This window comes from Macrosteles quadrilineatus, unplaced genomic scaffold (genome assembly GCF_028750875.1).
Source record: "Macrosteles quadrilineatus isolate MER2022 unplaced genomic scaffold, UCM_ALF_1.0 Scaffold_2__2_contigs__length_208266976, whole genome shotgun sequence".
NCBI classification, from domain to species: domain Eukaryota; kingdom Metazoa; phylum Arthropoda; class Insecta; order Hemiptera; family Cicadellidae; genus Macrosteles; species Macrosteles quadrilineatus.
In genome coordinates, this window is record NW_026542595.1 from 46,899,966 (window position 1) to 46,922,914 (window position 22,949).

Consider the following 22,949-nt stretch of genomic DNA (forward strand, 5'->3'; position numbering starts at 1 on the left):
ATTTAATACAATTTGACAAAACTATTTATTACATGGATACCTACTAAGCTATCTACATTTCACAAAAAAACTGTATTTTATTCCCTGTAGCAGCAAACCTAAGTACTCATTAAACTTAATGTTATTTAAATAGAGAATAAATCTGAAAAACATTAAGAAAATAATTGAGTTAAAATCTAATCAGCCAATGGAAATTCGCTTAAGAGTCTGCAGGTTTGCTGTGGCGAGTGTATTTTTATTTGTTTTAATTCAAATTTTAATGCTAAGTTAACAGATGTAGTCATATAAATGTAAGACTTGGTATACTATGACTTACATCGTTGTTTCATGTTTGTGTTTTAGGGGAAAGCTTTATTCTCAGTACTTAATTGTTTAATCATAGTACCTTGTAAGCTATGACAGCAGAGTGGCTAGCGTTGGGTCCTGGAGGCACGGGCTGCAGCATCTTCATGGCCACCTGTATGGTGTCGTTGGAGCCTCGGATGCGACATGTGCCTTTAAACACAAAGCCAAACGCACCTCGACCCAGCAACTTGCCCCTCACCAGACTGTTGGGTCTGATTAGATGTCTCTCTCCCAGGTCCAGGAACATCTGACAGGCAGAACAATGAACATGCAAAAGACTATGTCTACTGAAAATAATCAAAGACTCTGGCAATGAATTGACAGTGACACAGATGATTTTAAGGATACCGTCAATTTGAACTGGAAACGTCTTTTAGGTGCCTACAAGGCAAGATGGAAAGGAATAATGTGCAACATAATTAGAGTGCCTTAGTAGCCTGATGAAATAAAAATATTCTTCTACATTCAAAGAACGTTGAGATTAACAATTAAATTCACAGTACAACCTGAATCTAAAGACTTCTTTTATGGTTTTATGGTTTTTATGGTCTTTTATGGTTTTATGGGTTGATAAGAGAAAAAATTATGTCTTACAACACATCTCGATTTATAAACTTTACGAGTAGTAATGATAATGGTATTGATGTACTTACAGTGTCCGGGGCGATGTGGGCCAGAGATATCTCTCCATGGGTTGGACACTTGACACAGGACTTGTCATATGCAGCCAGAATACATTCCTCCACCATCCACGAGTACTGCGGCAGCTTGTCCTCTACAGTCTCTCCTGCCAGTCCAGGGTGGCCTTCAACAGACGTCTTGCGGCTGCGGATACAAATAACAAATATGTTGTCATTTGCTGTGTAGATAATAAGGAACTTGCGGTCAGCAACACTATTAATCAATATAGAGTAGATAAAATGTATTTAGTTATGTTGCAAAGTAATTTTTTTAGTTATATAAACGATTATGTAACACAAGTAACTTAACAAGTTGACTGCGCGTGCCGACAATACAGGCGCTCCCCAGTGGCGGGCGAAGCCCCGGCGCGCAACCGAATCAGCGAACGCAATTGGCATTCAAATATTTCAGTCTGACGAATCACAAAAGAGCAGTGGTGACTGTGCTGCGTTACCCCGAGAGTGGATGTAGTTCACTGAAACACCCAAAGGTAGCAGCACTGCACGGATCCGTATCCAGTGTCTTTGTAATGTGGGTTGAAGAGAGAAAATCCCCGAAACCGGGACAAAAGCATTGCCAGACAGGATATTACGGGAAATTTTAGTACCAACCTACACCAAAGTAAAGCTCGCATTCTAAGCTGGCAGGCTGGCAACGATTATAACGTCTCCGTCTGAGGCTAAGCTCACACTTACTCAATATATTTCTGTTGGTCTGGTGCCGACTTTTGTCGGCGCGCGCCACCTGGGAGCGCTGGCGACGCCGACGGACGCCGACTGAAGTCGGCGTGCGCAGTCAACGTGTTAAAACATCACAGATTTTTTTCTCATAGTCTGACAAGGACTCCATAATAAGATGATATTATGTAAATAGTTTTAATAGTTCAAGTTTTGATATTAGGCGAGGCTTGATTATTAATTTTCATGGAATGCCGACTGTAATTCTGCCATTAAAACTAAAACAACCAACTATGATAGTTTTTAGTTTTATTTATCATTACCTACCTAGAGCCTGTGCTGTCAGGGTCCACTCCACTGTCTACATCACTGGTGTAGCTCTCCTGAGACTTGCGTACTCTGCGAGAGTGACGACCTTCTGCTTCTGCAACTTGCAGTGCCTACAACATTGCATATCCAATCAACATTATTCATAGTGAAGAGGGAGATCTCTTTCTTTAGAAAAAAATTAATACTTTAGATTGGTAAAGCTTAGTCTTTAGAGTTGATGCAACCCGCTTTTAGCAAATTTCCCATATAGGGAGTAAGTATATATTTGAGAGTTTGAGTAAGTATTTGTTATTGCTTGTTATCTCCCGTATGTAATGGCATTATTGTACAATGGCTTCTGCCGTGAATAAACGAATTGAATTGAATTGAATTGAATAAGCTATTACCGTAGTAATCATGGTAAGACCTGGACCCGGAACCGATTTACTTTTTCGTTTGAGGTCCCTAGAGGCCTAAAACACCATCCGTTCAAATTCATATATATTATATATATATCCGTTAGCAAGATAAATCGAGCAAAATTTATCCGATTTTGATAAAATTTGGTATAAATGTGTAAACCTACATTTATTCGAACATGTTCACGAACCAGCATGATCGGACTACAGGAATGGGTGTTTATGGGGGGTATTATGGGGTTTTTGGTTTTTGTTTTTTCCCATTGTTAACCATAAAAACAAAAAAATTTAGCAAATTCTTACCTACCAAACCATAATGTAGAGCTTACCCTCCCTGTTGTATAAAACCTATGTACTCGTTAAACTAATGCTGTTTAAATTGGGAATAAATGTGATATTTTTAAGGAGACATTTTAATGTAAATCCAATCAGGCAAATGGAAATTCACTTAGCCTGCAGGTTTGTTGCGGCGGGGGTATTTTAATTAGTGCTAAAAAATCCCTTGTTTTAGTTTTACATCAATGCCAGAGTGGTTGCTATTAGTTAGATCTTCTGTTTTCTTGCCAATGTGTAGGAAACGTTTAAAAAAGTCTGTTGTAAAAAATCCTACTGTCTAAAAATACCATATTACTACCTGTAATACTAGAACCAGTCATTTAGCCACACTATTGCCAAGTAAATGATTGGGAAGTGGGGATACTGGAGATAATGAGTTAACTGACCTCAGCAAGGTGGGGAGGCTGAGGCTGCTGCAAATGTTGAGGTTTGCTATTCAGGTCAACATCTTGGTCTTGGACTGAGGCAAGGCACCTCGGACAAGGCACTAGCCTAGTCACTAGGAACTTGCCTTCTGAAGTGTGGACAAACCTTGTACCTACAACACAATAGAGAGAATCGCAGATCATAACAAAGAAAAAAGGAAAATTCAAAATTTTTCTTAAGATATAACATATTTAAATGAAAGGTAGAATGTTTTTAAAGACCAATCTTAAATGGAAGCAAGATTGGTGGTAAAAATAGTTAAACTAATAACCAGAAAACTCTGTACATTTTTGGTACTGTAATAAAACTAGTGGAACTCTAGATGATTTATGTATGCAGAAAAGTATGTATTGAACAATTCTCCAAACAAATAAAACAAAACTTAATATTAAATCATAACTTCAAAACAAGATTATTAATAGGTAGCTGTTATAAATAACACTAACAAAGATTCTAAATATCGTAGCTAATGAGCGTTTTTCTAATACAGCCCTGAAAATGACCATTTACAACGAGGCGAAACATCAGATCATGTTATTAGCAAATTTACATGGTTTTACCTACAAGACTACAAATTTGTAGCTAATTGTAACCTTACTTCTTCTTGTGAAATAAATATGTTGCTGAATTTCACTGCTGCTCTAGTTTTGAGTTTTGATACTAATGAGTGACTGTGTACATCTTACCGAGTGTTGGGTACCAGTCCTCCAGTAGGGTGTCTATGTGGTCCACAGCTGCAGCCAGTAGTTGGGCTGAACACTCTGGGCTGGGGTCCAACACTATAGCCTGGTAGCCAATAGCCTGGTCCTCATCTGTGATTGGTCGTTTGATCACCAGTGTGTCCAATGGCAGCAGCACCTCCAGTATAGAACAGTTGACCAGGTCCACGTCTCCCCACACCCCCTCCTGCTTCAGCCTCAGCCTGCCACAATTATAACTAATATATACTGCAATGACTTTGTAATGACACCATAAAAATTTTTATTTTATAAACTACTAGCTGCTGTACCCATACTTTGCAGTGGGAGAGGACACAAATGAGAAAATTTTGTTTTTTAAATCTGCTAAATAAAATATTAACATGTCTTACTTTGATTTTAGAAACAAAATTAATCGTTACCACATTTAGTTTAATGAAATGTTCATTCTTTAAATACAGGTAATTGGAGATTAAATCTTATAATGTAAACTATATTATGATAGGCGCTGATGCAAGTATGATAATAATGAAAGTGTATCTTTTACAAATTGAATCGTACACAATTTGTAAAAGATACACTTATTTAAACATTTATTTACTGTAGTTGAAAAAACCTACTTATATTTCAGTGGGGTAGCCAGGTTTGGAGCGCCCTGGAGCAGAAATTAATAACCGCCCCCCTATTCCAAAAACATCACCATACAGATATATACTAAATTTATTTCCCTTTTATTTTCCTCATGCGGATGTTTTGTTGATAAGCACACAAAACACAGCGTAGGCTACGTAAATTTTCAACTGACAATAAACTACAAACTACAAAATAGTAATTAGGAGCTAATATATGTTAACACTCTATGGCGCCATCTTAAGGCTGACTCTAAAAATACTAAGATACAGTCTGAAGATTGAGTGCCAAAATAAAAATTGTATTATTTTTTTATTGTCATAATAAAATGGCATTTATTGTGAATTAATAACTTAATATACAAATCACAAGTGCTTAAAAAAAGTACTTTTTACACAGATAATTTACAAACAGCCGTTACTATCATTTAGATGCTATGATTTAGAGTAATATGCATTACTCCACCAACACAATAATAAATTCATAATATTTTAATTTTACATTTTAACTGATATAAATGTTGATAAAGGGTTAGGCTAAGTTTGTAGTAAAATATAACACAATGATAAACCCACTAAACAAAAATGTTAATAATAATGTACAATGGTATTAAGGTGTTAATCAGATCTATTTACTTCGGCGTGACTAGCGGACGACTTTTATAGCTATAAAAATGCACAGCACTGATATCGGTATTTGCTAGATTCATTTATGTATAATGGATAAAATTAACTACTCCAGCTCCCCAACAAAAGTACAGTATTGCAGAATTGAAAACAGCCGTTATGCTGCAGTATGATGAAAATCTTCACGAGAAATTGTTTTAGAAACATCATAACAATTATACAGTATTTCAAATTGTGTAAAAACTTAAAACAAAACCTGTAAGTAAAAGCCAAGGATTACATTATTTTATAACCTTAAAATTTCTATATGATTTGAGCAGTAGTTTTTGTTAAATAACAGTTTTTTAAGTCAAGTGTAGTCTGCAACCTAAATTATTTCTTTTCTAATTCAAATCATCGCTCAAATAAGTAAAAAATAGTTCACATCAGTTGCATCTTCAGTTGCAATACTGATCACTAAATGTAGGAACATATGTAACTCATAATAGGACAAGTGAAACCTCAGCAGACGATACACATAATTATAGTTGTCGCACACGCAGCCCATACGCCTAATTGTGACCTACTTGAGTTTCTTGTAGTCTGTTGGTACACTACGAAGTGCAGGAATGACTTCTTTCATGCGGAACAACACTGAGTCTGCGTATCGCAGCTCCATCCCTGTCTGCCACAACACCCACTCAGCCTTCACATCTAGCAACCGGGCCAACCGAGCATCCTGCGTCACCTAGCGCAACAGAGTACATTACTGACAAAAACTGGTCAAATCTTGGGAAGTTATTGGTGAACACAATTCAGTAAAACTCTATTACCTCTTTAGGGATGATGAAGAATGAGCGAATGATGTCGACTATGGAGTCGTCAGCCAATATGCGAGTAATCAGACGAGACCAGAAGCCCGATGGGAAGTATGACATAAGCAACAGTCTGGTGACACAAACCTCAGGATCGCTGCGGTGAGTCAACTCCAGCTCCGAGGGTACCTCTGTAACAACAACACATAGAGTAATAAATTAATATATTGTGTTGAAATTTTAATGAAAGAAAGAATTAAAACATGTTTGAATTAATCAGGCTTTCCTCTCGTTATTCACTTTGGGAATCATTATCTAATATTATTTTCTATGTTCCTCGATCCATTCAAAATAGTTTTGAGTTTTATCACGTACTACTACCCCCCAAAACTTATAGTGTTTCAAACTCCCAATATTTTGCAGTGCAAAAAAGTAACATGTCTTCAATAGAGATATATAACCGAACTAGCCGGTCTCATACACAGGCGCAACATCAAACCATGTTTAACATAAAAAGCCATCAATCGCACACCTTATAGGAGGATTAATATTATTTGAGGGCGTGTCTTGCTAGAGCCACCATCTTGTGCAAGCTTGTCTATTGTTTTTGCCTAACTTCTGTTTTTACTAGTTGCTTATTCAGGATTTTGTGGTTCTTATTTTAACTAACTTACATTCCTCTAAGTGGTTTTTATATGGTGATTTTCCAGATTTGCTGGGTTTGTGTTCTATAATCTTGTTATGTTTTAGGTACTTTCTCATAAGAATGTTGTGAACACTCGGTTTAACTATTTATAATGAAAATTATCTGCAAAAATCCTCCAAATAAGATTAAATCACCTTCGCCAAAAATGAACTTCAAACAAAGAATTTATCAAAGAGGACGAATCCTAGCTTGCTTGATCATACACAGGTGCAACATATGATCAAAACTGATTTAAAAAAACTTAATCAAACCCATATGAAAACATACCGTGAACAGGAGTAGGGGGTGAAGCGTAGAAGGAAGAGTTTCCGACCAGGGTTGTGGCAGTGGCTGAGCCCGTAGAGACCTTCTTGTTGCGCACAGCCCATCCCCGGGACCTTACTGGGATCTGCAGAAGACATGATCTGATAAGTATTTAATAACTAACATCTCAAACAGTATAGGCCATAATGAGCTTCAGCTACTACAGTTAGGTACATGTTATACAATTTGAGTACAATTAATGCTTCAAATTCTAAACATTTCACAAATTTGTTTTGGAAACCTTCTATGGTGATCTACACCATTGAATGTTGCATGAATTAAGAATTGCCATAAAAACACACACATAGACACACATGATTACTGATTAGGTAGTCCTACAGTGATGGGTTTTCTCTGATTTTTCAAAGTAAAAATACCACAATAGCAAACAAGTCACCCGGACAATAAGTCAACAGGAACAGATTATGTAAGAACTCAAGCATTGTTTTACAAAAAGAGGAGAGGAACACCAAATTTTGTTGGTTTGAGATCCTTACTCAGATTTTATTATGTTTCCTGCCTCAAACAAACACACCGGTTATGAAAGCGCAGACAAACAAAAGGTGTGTCTAAATAGCCTATGTGATTTGATTTTCAATTCAAGATAGTCAAATTTTAAATTTGAATATTTTCATGAAATTTAGAGGATTCCTGATTCGGAAATGATACTTCACTATAGTTTGATTATTTGGACAAAATCAATCGTTGACCTTGACTTTGACCCCGGCCGTGTGGTTGCTGACGTCCTGCTCAGCTGGCAGCAGGGAGGGGATAAGCAGTGTGCGGTTGTCCCACGTCAGTGCAACTTCAAACTTGTTGAGCAAGTTGACAATGTAGCCCCTGGTGTCTACTGGACCTAGGTTGCTGGACTTGAACACATGCTTCAGGTCATCCAGCTTCATTATGCCTGATAACAAGAAAAAACTCTTTTTTATATAAAAAAAGAAACCTACATTGTTACCTAACATGTATCATACTCAGGCAGATGTGAGAGTGTGGACTGGTTTGTACAGTATTTGTTAAAATTTAAAATTTTCAAAAGAAGTACTATACCTACAGATTTGTAACAAAGCCAAATCTATCTATATAATACGTGAAGCCGTTTTTTGTTAACACAACTCCTCCCTTATTTGTGGACCAATTTCAACGTTTAAGGTGTCAAAAGATCTAACTCAATATGAAGTTTTGCAATAAGGTTTTAGAATTTAAAAATTCCTACTCTTAAGGGTGTGAGACTCTCTCAAAGGTCGGGTTTTCCCCATAAGAAATACATAGAGAAAATTTAAAAACAAAAAACAGCTGTTTATAAAAAGAAACTCATTAGCTTTTTGTGAGTAAATATTAACTAGCTGTTACCCACGGGCTCCACCCCATTTTACTACATTAGTATTAATAAAACTATTGATTGGTTAAGTTAAGATTAAATAAACAAAGCAGAATACAAACAAAACAAATAATAAAAGCTGAGGTATTTTTAACATTAGGTAAATGGAAAGTTCCCTTTGGAAAGCAATTATGACCTTATAGGGCAACTTATGAAATAATGGATAATTTTGTGCAAGGTTTCTCGTCATGACGGACATTTTAAGTATATGGTTTATGGGGGTGTGACTTGTAGTTTTCTCAAAAGTTCATGGGTACTTTTGGCTTTATATATAGATGTTTGTAATATTCAGTAGGTTAAGACCAAGTTAAACAGTTAATCAGTTTTGTTGGAAGAACAGAAAATGCCTCAAGTTCAAAGGAGAAATATTGAAAACGGGAGGTGGAGACAATTAATAGTAAGATATCTTATGCGTATGAGGAGAGTAGAAAAAGAGAGGCCTGGTCTAACAGATACCCATCCAGATACACCACATTCACTTGGTGAGATGAATAATATTTGCCAGTTCTGCTATGCAATTTACTTTGGAAGTGAAAAATATACGAAGCACATAGTGTTGTCACGGTGGTAAAGTAAACTTGCCTAATGTCAGATAAAATGAATGCATGCAAGAAATGTTTACTTCTGACACTGACAGATCGAGATATTTCAAAACATTTAGTAGACACTATAATAATGCCTTGCTTATGGTAAGTTCAAGTAGTAAGATTATACCAAATCTTGGCGGACCTTATGTTTTTATTGTAAACTGTTGTATTACTCGCTCTACTTCAATTGAGAAAAACGCAATTGGATTGTTTACTTCTAGGATATGTTGCCAGTTCCTCTGACAAACTTATACAAGTATTTTGACTGAATTCACCAACACAATCCAGACATTTCAAGTCAAAAATAAGAATTTTCAAAAACTCAATTGCTGTTGAAAGTTTTAGTGGCAATATTAGACCAAACATAGGTGAAGGAATTAGTGTTCATGTATTCAACGATCAAGTAGTTGCGGTCAAGCTGCTCAAAAAGAGAAAATAATAATTTCTATCCAAAAATCTTATAGCTACAAGAGTTATCAAACTTATTTCGATAAATGAATCCATACTTTCAAAACTTTGGGACAGGTATTAAGATAAATTCCACTAAACAACGTGAGAAAGTTCTGATGCAGGGCATATACTGTGACTGACAGACAACACGTTAAAATACGTTACCGTAACCAATGTTCAATGGTGTTGCTGCTTTAGCCTATTCTAAGCAGATTATGGCTGCCCAGTTGGTAACCCAGAGTTTATGTGTAAAAAATGGAGCACATAAAATGGTTGATATCACCCCACTTTTCAGGATTCTCTACGGTGAAAATTCGTTGGTTTAGGGGGATGACTCAAAAATAAAAGAAATAAAATAACCCAAGTTAAATTAATTAACACAGGTTATCAGTAACGCACAAGTTTTCTTCAATTCTCAATGCTGGACAAACTTTGTTGCAACATGTTAACTCGAATTGGAAGCAGACTTAGTTTAGAATTCATTAGAAGTTATCAGTTAAAACTTAGAGCAGAAATAATGTCGGTGAACCTTGACGACGCAAATAGAGATATTTAAAATTAGTTTCTAACAAGTGTTTAAACAACTCTAAGATGTAACTGGAATTACTCGACTTTAAGCATAACGTTTTTTTTTTTTCGGCGTTATGTTTCATACTATGCGGCTCATTGAGCCGCACGGGTTCTCTAGTTAAAATTCTAATGTTTGTCTAATTTATGAATTAAAACCAAAATATATATAAGGCATGAGCTAAATATTCCAACTCAATTAATTTTAACTTTTTTTATAACTGCTATTTTAAAACCTAGTTGCTTGCTAGATAGTCTACTTACCAGTTCTAGCAAACGGGTTTATTTCCCGGATGGTCACAACATGTGCCAACATGTCACACAGCCACTGGGGGTCAAGGAAGTAGAGGTCCTTCAATGTTGCATCATCATAATGCAGGAGAACTCCTGAAATTTGTTAGTTACAATATAATACAATTAATAATATGTTTTTAAACATAAAAATAAGACTAAAAACATAAAAAAAAACTAATGTATTGTAATATGTAAATTATGGAAACACATTATGGAAATAATAAAATAAAAATATTCAAAACAGCTGTACTCTAAAAGTTGTGCATTTAATACATGAAATAATAACCAAAATGTGAAAATAGTTTTTCTAAAAGGTGGATTCAGCTGTATCTACTGTCTGAACTATATTTTAACCTGGGCAATAGTCACACACATATGAATTGAAATGTGTCTGATAATATTTCACAAGTGTAATCAAATACATAACCATCACTTGTTTATACATCTACATTTAGCTGTAAACATTCACACATACATGCCAAGGATGTTACATTGTCAATCAATCGACCAGTGACACAAACATCTTCAGTCCAAATTGGAGACATTCTGAGAGTCGTAGTTGTTCAGTTAGTTTAGGTGGATTGTAACAGTTCTGACTAACCATTATCATGTAGGAACAATGTAGCCTGGTGCAGTTCGGCCACATCACGGAAGGTTCTCTGATAGCGATGTTGCATTTCTGACCACACGAACGTACGATAAGTCTCAGCGTCCAACACAGGGTCTGCTCCAGCTACGCGACGTTCTGCTGCGATGTGTGCAACTACGTCCTCCAGGGCTAGGTAGCTGGCTGGCACACGCTGCTCTAGCAATAACTCTTTGCTGCCTGCAACCAGCCACCAGACTGATTCAAACTCATAGATTAACCCATTAATTAACTTTAAAGTTAACCCACTAGGTTTTTTTCCAAATTTATATCCTTTTGTGTTAGATTTAGCAAACCTTAAAACTGCAAAATTCCAACTTGGTACCTGTGGTACCTGGTATTTTGGTGGTACTCTGGATTTCTCAGTGAACCTGTGTAGAATTTTAAAAAGGTTACACGGGACCCTACGCCATTATTGTTTACAACCCTGCGAGTGACCCGGGTGGCAAACTGTGGAACATAATAGATTCAATTGTTATACATTACATTGCCTTGTACGAGCCTCAGAGAAGTAGTCAATTATACCTGATGACTCAGTTGATAGCCATTTAATCAGCACAATAACTATGGATTCTTTAAATAAAATGAAGTAATGTATTTATTTAATTTAAAACAAGCTAGGTTTATGTATTTTAATGTTATGGTATTTAATCTAGCATCTTAGCATAAACTATAAAAATTCATTTAATGGTGAAATAGCCTCTAAATCGCTGAATTCAAGCTAAAAAAGCTTCAATTACATTTTTAAATTATGTTTTTGTCACATTTGAAGATAGGCTCTAGTAGGTTGAAACTGTAGAAGTGTACTACCTTATTGATTGATAGAACTAGATATTCCAGTATTTTATTCACATTGGACTAAATTGAATTGAGCCACTGGCAGATTGTGTTGTTGGAAATTATATTTTAAAGGAAAGCCATTTGGCAAGTAAGGAACTTTTTGAAAAGGGTTAGAGTTCAGCTGGCTTAGCTGAGAAAATGAGAGTGCATGGGGCTTATAGATACACAATTAAATAACACAAAACTGTGACGCATAGCGGCACGCTATATTTTATATAGTGTAAGCATTTCGCGAAGCCGGGCTGCATGACCATCTCGTTGCCTGCCGCGACTGCATCAACGCTCTATCCCCACCTTCCTACTCTTGTCCTCCTTCTTGTCTTGGTCTAAGATCCTTCGAAGAGAAAACTGTGAAATTGCTAACTCCGGCGACCGCAAACTGATAAGTTTATATTTAGTTATAATTATGTAGGATATAAGTACCAATTATGGTTGGCTAAGTCAGGAAACACCGGGGAGCCTTTCTGGCTCACCCGACCATTGAAATGTAGGGAATCACAACTTAGTTGGTTGGCTACCTTCTGCAACCAACCTTTTCAAACATGAAAAATTAAACCACATGATCCTAGAATGTAGCTTAGCAATTATCAATTAAATTCATACATATTTCACATTCAGTATTCAATTTACATACTATCCCATTCACCTTGCAATATTTCTGAGTAATTATCCATGTTCAGTTCATAGTTGGAAGGATAGGTACACAATTTAAATAGTTAGTTAAGTTAGTGTAAATCAAAGCTGGCTAGGCAGGTGTTCTGATTTGGGTAAAGATCTCCGTCCCTCTGGTCCCCAGCAATCTTCCTAATTTTATTGGTAGCAGATTCAGCACGCTTAAGTTAAGTTTGGTCCAGACATAGCAATTCCAACCCTATTAGCATTACCCTGTTATTCCCTCCGATTTCCCGAATTCCCGCCATTATCCCATAACCACCATATATCGCCCCCGAACCCGCAATAGCAAACAATAGTCTCCCTCCTTCCTTCTTACCCCCACGGCTACATATGTTTCATTATGGCTACAAAACATAACACAGACATTTCCCCTTTATATCTAGGACATCTTCAAGAATAAAAGGTTAAAGAAGAATGATTTTCTCACGTAATGAAAATTATTATTTTTTTCAATCTACTTACTGAAGAAGTCCTACATCAGGACGAAATATCGATGTTATGTTTTGTGTTCTTTTATTGTGTACCTATTAGTCCCTGGACTCTTACAGTGAAAAATTGGGGACAGCTGGTTCATATAAATACCAGGCATCATAAATTGGATGCCTTACCTACTTCAATATCCAAAAGTCAATGGTACCTTTAGGGCACTTGACAAAACAAGGTAATTCAAACTTCTTTTTAGAAAAAAATTTGTAAAGTGTTCGTCACAGTATTAATTTAAGGCTTTTTCCCAATATCCTAGAACTTTTAAACTCTGCAACCTTCTGGTCAACACTAAGCCTACTGTAGGGTGTACCTGGTGGGCGAAGGCTGAAGACAGTGTCGTAGATGAGGTTACACAACAGTTTGATGTTGTGTCGTGTCTTGCAGCTGACCTCAATGGTGTCCAACACTCGAGGCAGACCACACTTCTCTGCATCCACTACATTGATGAACCTGCGGCATCAGACACAACGGTTAACATGTAATATGTTAATGTGATAGTTGATAGTGAACACCGAAATTAAAAACTAGCATGTCGTTTTAGTTAAAAATACTCTGAAGCATAGATGAATGTTAGTACACTAAGTAAAACAAATCTAAAATGGTATCAGAGTAAAAGCAAGTTTGCCTGTTGGAGTGTTAGTAAACTTACTTGTCTCGGATGAGTTGCTGCAAATCTTCTGAGCGTGAGGATGGATACTGCTGCATCATGTCGTAATGAGTGCCGATTATTAGAACAGGAGAGTTGGGTGCTCGAGCCTACAAAATATATGAAACTTAGTTATGGTTGTCAACCAACAATAACAGTCATCACCAATGAATATCTCTTTGCAATGTCTTAAAACCCACACAGCCAACAGGATTTGAGGCTTTTCACTAGGGGTTTGTAAAGCATTACAAAGGGACCTAGAAACTGAGAGGTTGAACATATAAATTTTAGATCACATAAAAACAAAGGTTGACTAGAAAAGGTCAGTGGTTTTAAAATTTAAAAAACTCGTTAGCTATACATAATATTATCTTCAACACTCAAATTAGGGCATTTATCAATTATCATTGACATGACACGTTTTCTAACTACTGTTTACACTATAACACAGCAGGGTTTCCAGTAAGCCATGCCTGACTCACCTGTATATTGACTAGCCACTGTAGTATCTCTGCAATGCCTCGTTGTCCGTCAGGTATCCTCCAGACCACCAGATACAGACTGCGTTTGCTCAGGAAGTACTGATGAGTAGCATAGTACTCCCTCTGCCCTCCAAAGTCCCATGTCCTGAATAGTGATTTAATAACAATTATTTCCATTTTAAGCTGACTCTTGTTATTTCATAAATAAGTATACGATATACCTTAACATTTTTTAAACGTTTAAAAAGATTTTAAAATTGTTATGAAGTATAAATCGGGTTGGTTTACAAACTTATAGAGTCTGTTTACAAAATTTAGGTGGTTTAAAGGGATGTTCTCTCACCACTACTTTCTGCATAATGTATGTTGCAGCTAATTGACTTTTGACAAATCTCAGCTATTGTGCTATGTTGTAATGGTAGATCAAGCTAAGTCGATATATTTCTTCCACTAAAACCGCCTAAATTTTGTGAACGGAGTATAATACTTTTATGCAAACATTGACATAACAGGGCTGTCTAGAAAGTAACAGATGTTTTGACTAAACAAATTAAAATTAAGAAGAAAGTACTCGCGTTGTAAGATTGCTCAGTGCTAGTTCACATCCAACTATGAAAAAATTAATGACCTATTGCCTACTGACCTATTCATTTGTTTTAATTGAACAATTTGCTTTCCTTTCAGTATGATAACTGTTTGAACTAGCCCAATAAGGTTATGTTGACCTTAAAAGTGATAACTATTCCTTCTAAAAGGCAAACCAAATTTTACTCACATTGTCAACTCTTTATTTAATCAACAAAAGTTGGTATAAAAACATTTTTTAACATTTAAAGAAACTAACATTAATTTTGTAAAAACATTAGTTTAAAAAAAAGGTACAACTCCACAGTCCACACACTGTATTGTAAAATTAAAAACTCATTTCAAAATGCTAAATTTGGTGGGTTCTAAAGTTTTCAAAAAAGTACAAAAATGGTTTATTAGTACATAAGAAAAAATAAGTTCAAATAAAAATTTTATTAAATCATTTGATTTACTTTTACTTATAATTTTGACACTTCAACATTGATAAAAAACATGAAATCATTACAAGAACAATATTTGGTTCATTGGTTGTAACTCATTTTTGAGAGAGGGTTGTTGCCAAAATTACAAGTAGTAAACAACAATCATGTATAAGATTTTTTAAAGAAAAAAAGAGTTTATGTTAGCTGACCTGAAGACTACAGGTCCGTGATTGGAGTGGCCGCGCACCTTCTTCTCATACACCCAATCTCCAATGTCCACCCCTACAGTAGACATGTTGGTGCCCCGTGAGGTCTTCACATTGATGTTCTTGTTGCCCATCCGCTTGGCCCAGTGCTATAAACAAGCATTAATTAAAGGTGTAACATATAGGACAAGGGCCTTGGTTTTTAGGATTTTTTGTGTGGATAGCAGGCTTACCTGAATGGGAAAGAATCCAAACTGGTACAGTATACACAAAACTTTACAGTATATACACAAAACATTAGAATACAGTACTAAAGCTTTGTGCATACTGTAAAAGTTTGGACTCTCCCATTCAGGTAAGTTTTAAAATCCTTTAAAAAATCCTAAATACATTAATTAAAGTTTGGGACATAACTAATACATGAAAGGTAGGGGTCTGCGGGTCAGACTTTTTTGGTTCGGGTCGGGTCGGGCCAATAATTTTGGTCCTCGGGTTTCGGGCCAAAATCGGGTCGGGCCAAAAATTATTAATTACCGGATTTTTTTTCTTTTTTTAACTCCTATCTGTGTTTGTAATATTACTTGAAAATAACATATGGAAAAAGATTGTATTTATGTATATTATTTCATGTTCATAACTTATTTACAGCTTAGGAGTTGCCTCAAATGCAAGAAAGAAGAAAATATTTTTTTTTATCAAGCCATTCTTTCCCATTTTCATAACTATTGAAATATCTAAACAGCTATATTACAACAAGTTTGTAATGGAACTTAATATAAATGGATCATAAACAAATCAATTAACCTTATCACAAGTTTAGGGCCTGTGGCTTCAAGACTGCAAACAAGAAGAAAATAAAAATTCTATGTTTCCACCATGCAATATGAATCATTCATTCCCTGCCTCCTAACCTCCTCTCACACTTACAATAGCATTATTAGTTACATCATCATAAATAAAGAATTATCTATTATTGGCATTAGTATGCCTACGGCTTTACATAGGAATTATTTTTTACAGGGCCTAAAATAGTAATAGACTAAGCAACATGACAAGTGGAGAACTCATTGAAGAAAAGATATTGTGTAAACTAATTTACTATAAAACTCTAAAAAAATAAATAACACACATATATTGTTTATGGTATAGTTATAGTAAAGACTGTAAAAATTGCATATCATGTCATACACAGTTATAGGCACAGTTATAGGTATTGCAAGAGATTAAAATCCTAAAACAACTGATTTTAGCTAATAAATGAAAATAATTAAAAATCCATAAACTCAAGTCAAACAATATCACAATTATTAGGTACCCGAAAAGGAACTCTTAATATATAGAAAATTATATTAAATCAAGAGAAAAGAAAGTTAAATGCTAATTTGGCAACATAAGCAGACAGCAGAGACATTATAGTGCCCTAATTAGCAACACAACTCAATGTTTTTATACTGTAAGTCAATGTTTTTGAAACTGTAGGGTCTTTTTCTCGAAGGAAGGGTAGTAGAATGTAAACAAAAAACCATGAATCACTCTCACAGCCGGGCCCGGGGACACTCAAGGTTACAGACCCTCCCCCTCCCCTCCCCTCCCATCTTACACAACCCGAGCCAGGCGGGGACACTCAAGGTCATAGACCCTCCCCCTCCCCCGCCACTATTACACCACCCGGTTGTTCCAATTGCTGACAAAATACAAGTAACAAAACAAGGAAGTAGAGACAAAAAGATATATTTTCTTTATTCAAAAATATATAACTGTTACAGATAATTTCCAAAGAAATTAATTCATGGTAGTTTGTGTCTTGTAAATATTGTATTGGATCTTAGAAATATCTATTTTGAAACTCAATCTAACTTAAGAAAAAAATAATTTTACTGATGAAAACTTTCATAAAATTATAAAATATTTAGGCCTAACCTCTTTGTAGACTTGTTGATACTTGATACTTAAAAATAAATTAAATGGTGACCATAAAATGCCGAACCAGACGATCAGAAGTGTTGTTTTGTTTTGTTACTGAATGACAAAAAGGACAATAGGAAAATAAAAGAACAAGATACAGATCTGTACACTATATCAGATATTTCTTTTGTTTATAATTTATTATGTAAATAAAATACTAAAATATAATTTAAACTAGGTATGGAATAAACAATAAATAATTAAACTGGTACCTCTGGATAAATAGTCTTTCTTTTGACTTCGTTTTCTTTGCACTGTTGCGTCACGTTTGTTTTGTCAGTAGACGACTGGCTCTGGCTAGTGACAGTTAAGCCCCGTGTACACGAGGCTAGTACTAGCAGCTAGTTGATTAGCGCTAGTAAATTCGCTCCGTGTAAACGGTCTACTAGCGTTAAAAATTACTAGCGCGCTAGCATTTTACTCGCTGCTAGTCGTTTTGAACATGTTTGATATTACTAGCGCTAATAAGTGGAGGGGGTGGTCACGTGACCACTAGTGCTAGCGAACTAGCGCGGTACTAGCGGGGCATTTGCACTTCTGCTAGTGCTAATCGCCACTCGCCACACGCCGGTGATCAGTTTCGACTGATACTGCGATAGGTGTTGTTGTGAAGACTCGAAATCTTGAGGCCAGAATTCCGAATGCATTTTCGGATACCCTTCTGGCTCTTGAGAGTCGGTAATTGAATACTCTCTCACTTAATTCTAAGTTTCTGTGACTATAGGTTGTTAACAGATTGTGACGTAGCGGGAAAGAATCATCAGCCACACATAAACCATTCTTTGGCCACTGAAGAAGATTTTGCTCCAAAGCTATATTTAAGTCAGAGTTTTTGAAAATTGTGCTGTCATTGGCTCTTCCGTCACAGCATACATCAATGAAACTGAAAGTGTAGTCGGCATTAACCATAGCAAATAGTATTATGCTATAGAAACCTTTGTGGTTGAAAAATGTTGACGTAGAATTCAAAGGCCTTTTTATGCGAATATGTTTGCCATCCAGCGCTCCACAACAGTTTGGGAAGTTCCATTGTAAACAATAACCAGTTTGAATAGCTTTCCACTCTTCAAGTGTCATAGGTACCTTAAATGTCATAGGCACACGAAATAAGTATTGTAAAGAAGGAAATGAATCTCCTAATAGCCAGAAATTTTCAGATCGTCCTTGCGGGTATTTTATGCCACAAATTTTGACGAAAGGCTATACCTATTTACAGTGATGACCAAACAGTTGTCAAGAAGCATTAATAGATATGGTATGTACCAAATATGATAATTTTAGCTCTATTCTAATTATGACAAAACACGAAGTAACTAAAAGCGAGTTTTGTTGGTGTAGTAAGCGTTGCAGGAGGTCTACTTTACACTGAAACGACGTTCACTTTTATTGCTTTTGATCTTCCGGCACTGTTGACTCAGCGAAACTGAACTTGTATTTTACCGTATTTCGTTATATTAAAACTGCTGTTGCATTAGGTCAAATTCCCAATAAGTCAATTGCTTTAACATAGACCACGTTTTTAGCTCGGACTGTATTTTTTGACTTACTGGGACTTTTGATCTACAGACACTGCAAACATTGTAGTTTTTGACCTAGCGGCACAGGTATAAATTATTTGATCTTCCGGGACTGTTGACTTCCAGCAACATTCCCATGGTATCTCGCTTTTTTATTTAGAGAAGTGTCTTGGCATTTAACAACTAGAGGTGTTGAAGTTATTAGATTATGTTGTGATTGTGAACAATTATCTGAAATATTGGAAGGTTATATTGTGCTATGCTCCTCAACCTAAAAAATATGAAATTTGTATTACATGTGTCAAGATTGTGTGAATCCTGGTAAAAGCATATGAATTAAATTTTCAGAAATAAAAAAGAGCTTGTAAGTGGCTAAAGAAGAATTATTTCTTGTACTCTTCAATTTTTAATAAAAATAGATGTTTCAATTTTTATTCAAATTAGATATTTCAAGTTTTATTAAAATTGGATTTTTCAAGTTTTATTCAAACTGGAAGAGCGTGAACTTCGACGCATGATTTTAACATGAATCAAGTTTACAAACCCGATCCTTCAAGTTTGCAGATTTGACAAACCAAACTTATTTCAAGCTTGAATCAAGTATTTTATTCAATCTATATTTATATTAGATAGTTCAAGTTTTATTCAAATTAGATGTTTCAAGTTTTATTCAAACTGGAAGAGCGGGAACTTCGACGCATGATATTAACTTGAATCAAGTTTACGGACCCATCCAAGCAAACTTGATTCAAACTTGTTTCAAGCTTTAATCAAGTATTTTTTGCTATCTGGGAGGGAACAGAAGACATTTTGTGCTAAACTGAAATGACTATTGCGACCAATGAACACTTCACTTCTACATGACTAGCGCTAATAATAAGCGCTAATAACTAGCCACGTGTAGATGGGAATTTTCGCGCTAGTGTGCCCAGCTAGTGCTAGCAGCGAATACTAGCTGCTAGTAAACTAGCTACGTGTACACGGGGCTTAAGGCAATAATTGCTCTGTTGTGTCTTTGTTCTTAAACGTGAGCAAACTTAATATTTAATTCTAATTTTAACATTTTAATTCCTCTGTAATAATGTATATAAGAGTGTTTCTTTGAAAATTACTTATTATAACTTTAAAAATAGCCTAATAATTATTTTTTTTGGCCCGACCCGATCTTGGCCCGAACAAATCTCTGACCCGACCCGGTCTCTCGGGCCTTCCGCTGGCCCGACCCGACCCGAAAAAATCGGGGACCCGCAGACCCCTAAAAGTGAAAGGAGGTAACATTTTAATTTATATATTGTTTTAAAGAAATATATAGTACTGAACTTAAAAAATGATAAGTAAAATTTTCTCAAATTGAACATTATGCAGGGTAGGGACCACTTTTTTCCTATAATTAAGAAAAAAGTGAATTACAAAATAATAGTAACCAGTCTGAACCTCAAACCTCAAACTAGGTACAGGTTTTCATGAAATTGAAATTACTTTTGAAATATTAATAACAGCAATAATAGCACTAAAAAAAAAAAAAAAAAATACTGAAAAGTACTACCATGGTAATACTAATATTTTTTAATAAAAATTTATTACCTTACAAGCTTACAGGGCCGGAACAAGGGGGGGGGGGGCAGAGGGGGCGGTTGCCCCGGGCGGCAGGGTTGAGGGGCGGTAAATTTCTGGTTGCAGAAAATTTGTTTAATACAGTTTGTAAAAGTTTTTAATGAGCCGAACGTCACAAGGAACGCCAATTAAGTAATTTCAAAACTGCATAACGTAATAAACAAACAATAATTTTACAATAGAAATCAATATAAATTGCAACGGAGTAGAAAACACTGAGAGCCCTAATAGCATAGTTAGCAGCACAGCAAAGTTTGTTTAGAATTTCAGCTGATCGCCATCCCTGTCAAGGCGCCATGCCGCCCTGCCTCACTGCCGTCGTTCGTTATATAGAGGTTAGGTTTGCAGGAATTTCGCTAAGTCGAGGTTCAGAACCAGCGTCGATCAATATAGGTCGGGACTTGACCTCATTAAAATACAGTACAATTAAAGTAGCATGGGCTACAATACTTTACAGTACAGTGTTTACATTGTACAGTAGAATCTAAATTATCCGGCATAATAAAGGGGAGGGATCTTGAATATTGCGCAATCATGACAATGGCATTGACCTTGGTACAGGTTAAAAACTATAAGTTTAAAATCACAGCTTGTTCTAACCCTCCTAAAACCTAGCCAAACACTGTATTGCGTAGTCATAAATTATGTAAAGAACAAAACAAAACAGTAGAAAGTTTTGTAAGCAACTGCTCGCGATAGGCCGGTAGGCTACTTACAGTACAGTACTGATTTATCACAACAGAGGAATGTCAATAATAATCATTAACTATAGCATTGGTGTTGCTAATGCTAGTTGAAACAAATCGTATTGAAAACAATAAATTATTAGATAAGTCATTATAAAAGTGTATAATCATAGCCAACTTAAGGATAGTAAAAATACTCGTAAAAGGAATGTTAAAATAGCGATGTTGTTATTCTTTCTCTTTGGTTTTGTTTTAATATTCTTTCTTAGGTTTTTCTTTATCAAAAAAATTGTACAATTCACCATAGTTATCCCATATCGCCCAATCACAGCTTACTAAACATTACGTCGTCATCAGTCCTCAGTGAATGAAATCAGTTCTCAGTTGCAACATAGCGCGCGCAGAGACAGCAGACAAAGATGTAAAACGGAGCAGACGAATGTTAGCGCAAGCGATGACGTGACCTTTCCATTTCATTTGATAAAGAAACAGATTTTCCCAAAACAATAATTGGGTGGGGGATTTGTTATATCGAGGGAAAGACGTAGACAATTCGTTATGCAGAGGTTAAATTCGCAATGTAGAGGTTCTGACAATGATAAATTTGTTATATTGAGGTGTCTTATTTTAGCCGAAATCACGAAAAATTTGTTAAATCAAGGTCGTTGTTATAGTTTGTTCGTTATGTAGAGGTAAAATATACATTGTGTCTTATGGAGAGTTCTAGGGCATTAAAAAAAATTCGTTATATCAAGGAATTCGTTATATCTACCTATTCCACTTTACCTATTCCATTTTGGTTTAATTTGTGAGGGATTTTTTGTTGTGGGTGAAGGGGGGGGAGGGGCGGCAAATTTTAGTTTGCCCCCACTCAAAAATTGTCTAGATCCGGCCCTGCAAGCTTACATTGATATCCTACTCTAAAATAAATTATTCAGTCATGTAATGCTCATATTATAATCAATTCTTGATTGTCGATTGTTGTCTGGATAGCCAAGTGGTTATAATGTTCGCTTTCAAATCTGAAGATCGCTGAATGTTGGTACTAGACCCAGATGCCATTCCCAGGGCTATCAACTAATGGTGCTATCTATCAAAGGGACAAAAGGTCATGACACTACACCCTAATACTAGTAATACTCACTATATATTAATAAACCTTGGTGTAATATTTTATGTACTATGGTGGTGTGAGTGTTAGATAGTAACAAGACCAAGGTTTGGACCATCAAAACAATTTTTCTTTTAACTGAGATAAAAAAGATAAAATACCTCAGTTGGTTTTTTCTTGTATGAGCCAGTGCCTTCCATTCTCAGTTGTTCCAGTAGAGATGTTTTGCCGATGCCTTGTATCCCGACAATCATCAGCTTCATGCGAGCATACGGTTTAGCATCCTCCAGCACTGACTTGAGATACCCCACTACGTCCATTGTCTTGTACTTCTTCGAGTCTATCATGGACTTGAGTGGCTCTTGTAGACTGCATCCTCGAGTGTTGAGGTTCCATAGTCGAGACAACAACCCCATCTGCGGCGGCAGCTCACTGATGTCTACACAACAAAAATGATCTTAGTTTGAAACAAGTTCAACCACAATTTACAGCTAGAGGAAATGTGACGATTGACGTCATATTATTTCATGTAAAATTCTAAGAGTACAAGACTACAAACCTGGGTTTCCGCTGACGTTGAGGACAGACAGATTGCTGAGCTCGTGTATACTGACAGGGATCTCCTTCAGGTTGTTGTTGCTGATGTCTAACATGCTGAGTGCTGGGAACATGAGCTTCACCTTCACTCCACTGACTGCCATCATGTCCTGCCAACACAACCACCAGTACAGACATGGTACAGTAATACAGGATAATAGAAACAAACCTTAACAGATATGTTACCTAAAAAAACAATTTTATTTGAAGACCAGTGAGGCAGCAACCAAATAAAA

At 36.0% G+C, this 22,949-nt stretch overlaps 1 protein-coding gene across 1 annotated transcript in view; it reads right to left on the minus strand.

The window, feature by feature from the left end:
• LOC128987558 (leucine-rich repeat serine/threonine-protein kinase 1) overlaps window positions 1-22,949 on the minus strand; it is a 144,907-nt gene that overhangs the window by 12,954 nt on the left and 109,004 nt on the right. The window contains exons 20-36 of the mRNA XM_054408466.1: window positions 22,676-22,823; window positions 22,278-22,555; window positions 15,227-15,372; window positions 14,008-14,152; window positions 13,529-13,635; window positions 13,190-13,329; window positions 10,834-11,058; window positions 10,203-10,325; window positions 7,661-7,857; window positions 6,915-7,035; window positions 5,960-6,132; window positions 5,714-5,874; window positions 3,880-4,115; window positions 3,154-3,305; window positions 2,031-2,143; window positions 999-1,170; window positions 386-592 (exon numbers count right to left, since the gene is read on the minus strand). Coding sequence (XP_054264441.1) covers window positions 386-592; window positions 999-1,170; window positions 2,031-2,143; window positions 3,154-3,305; window positions 3,880-4,115; window positions 5,714-5,874; window positions 5,960-6,132; window positions 6,915-7,035; window positions 7,661-7,857; window positions 10,203-10,325; window positions 10,834-11,058; window positions 13,190-13,329; window positions 13,529-13,635; window positions 14,008-14,152; window positions 15,227-15,372; window positions 22,278-22,555; window positions 22,676-22,823 — 2,844 coding nt within the window. The remainder of the gene's footprint in view (window positions 1-385; window positions 593-998; window positions 1,171-2,030; window positions 2,144-3,153; window positions 3,306-3,879; window positions 4,116-5,713; window positions 5,875-5,959; window positions 6,133-6,914; window positions 7,036-7,660; window positions 7,858-10,202; window positions 10,326-10,833; window positions 11,059-13,189; window positions 13,330-13,528; window positions 13,636-14,007; window positions 14,153-15,226; window positions 15,373-22,277; window positions 22,556-22,675; window positions 22,824-22,949) is intronic.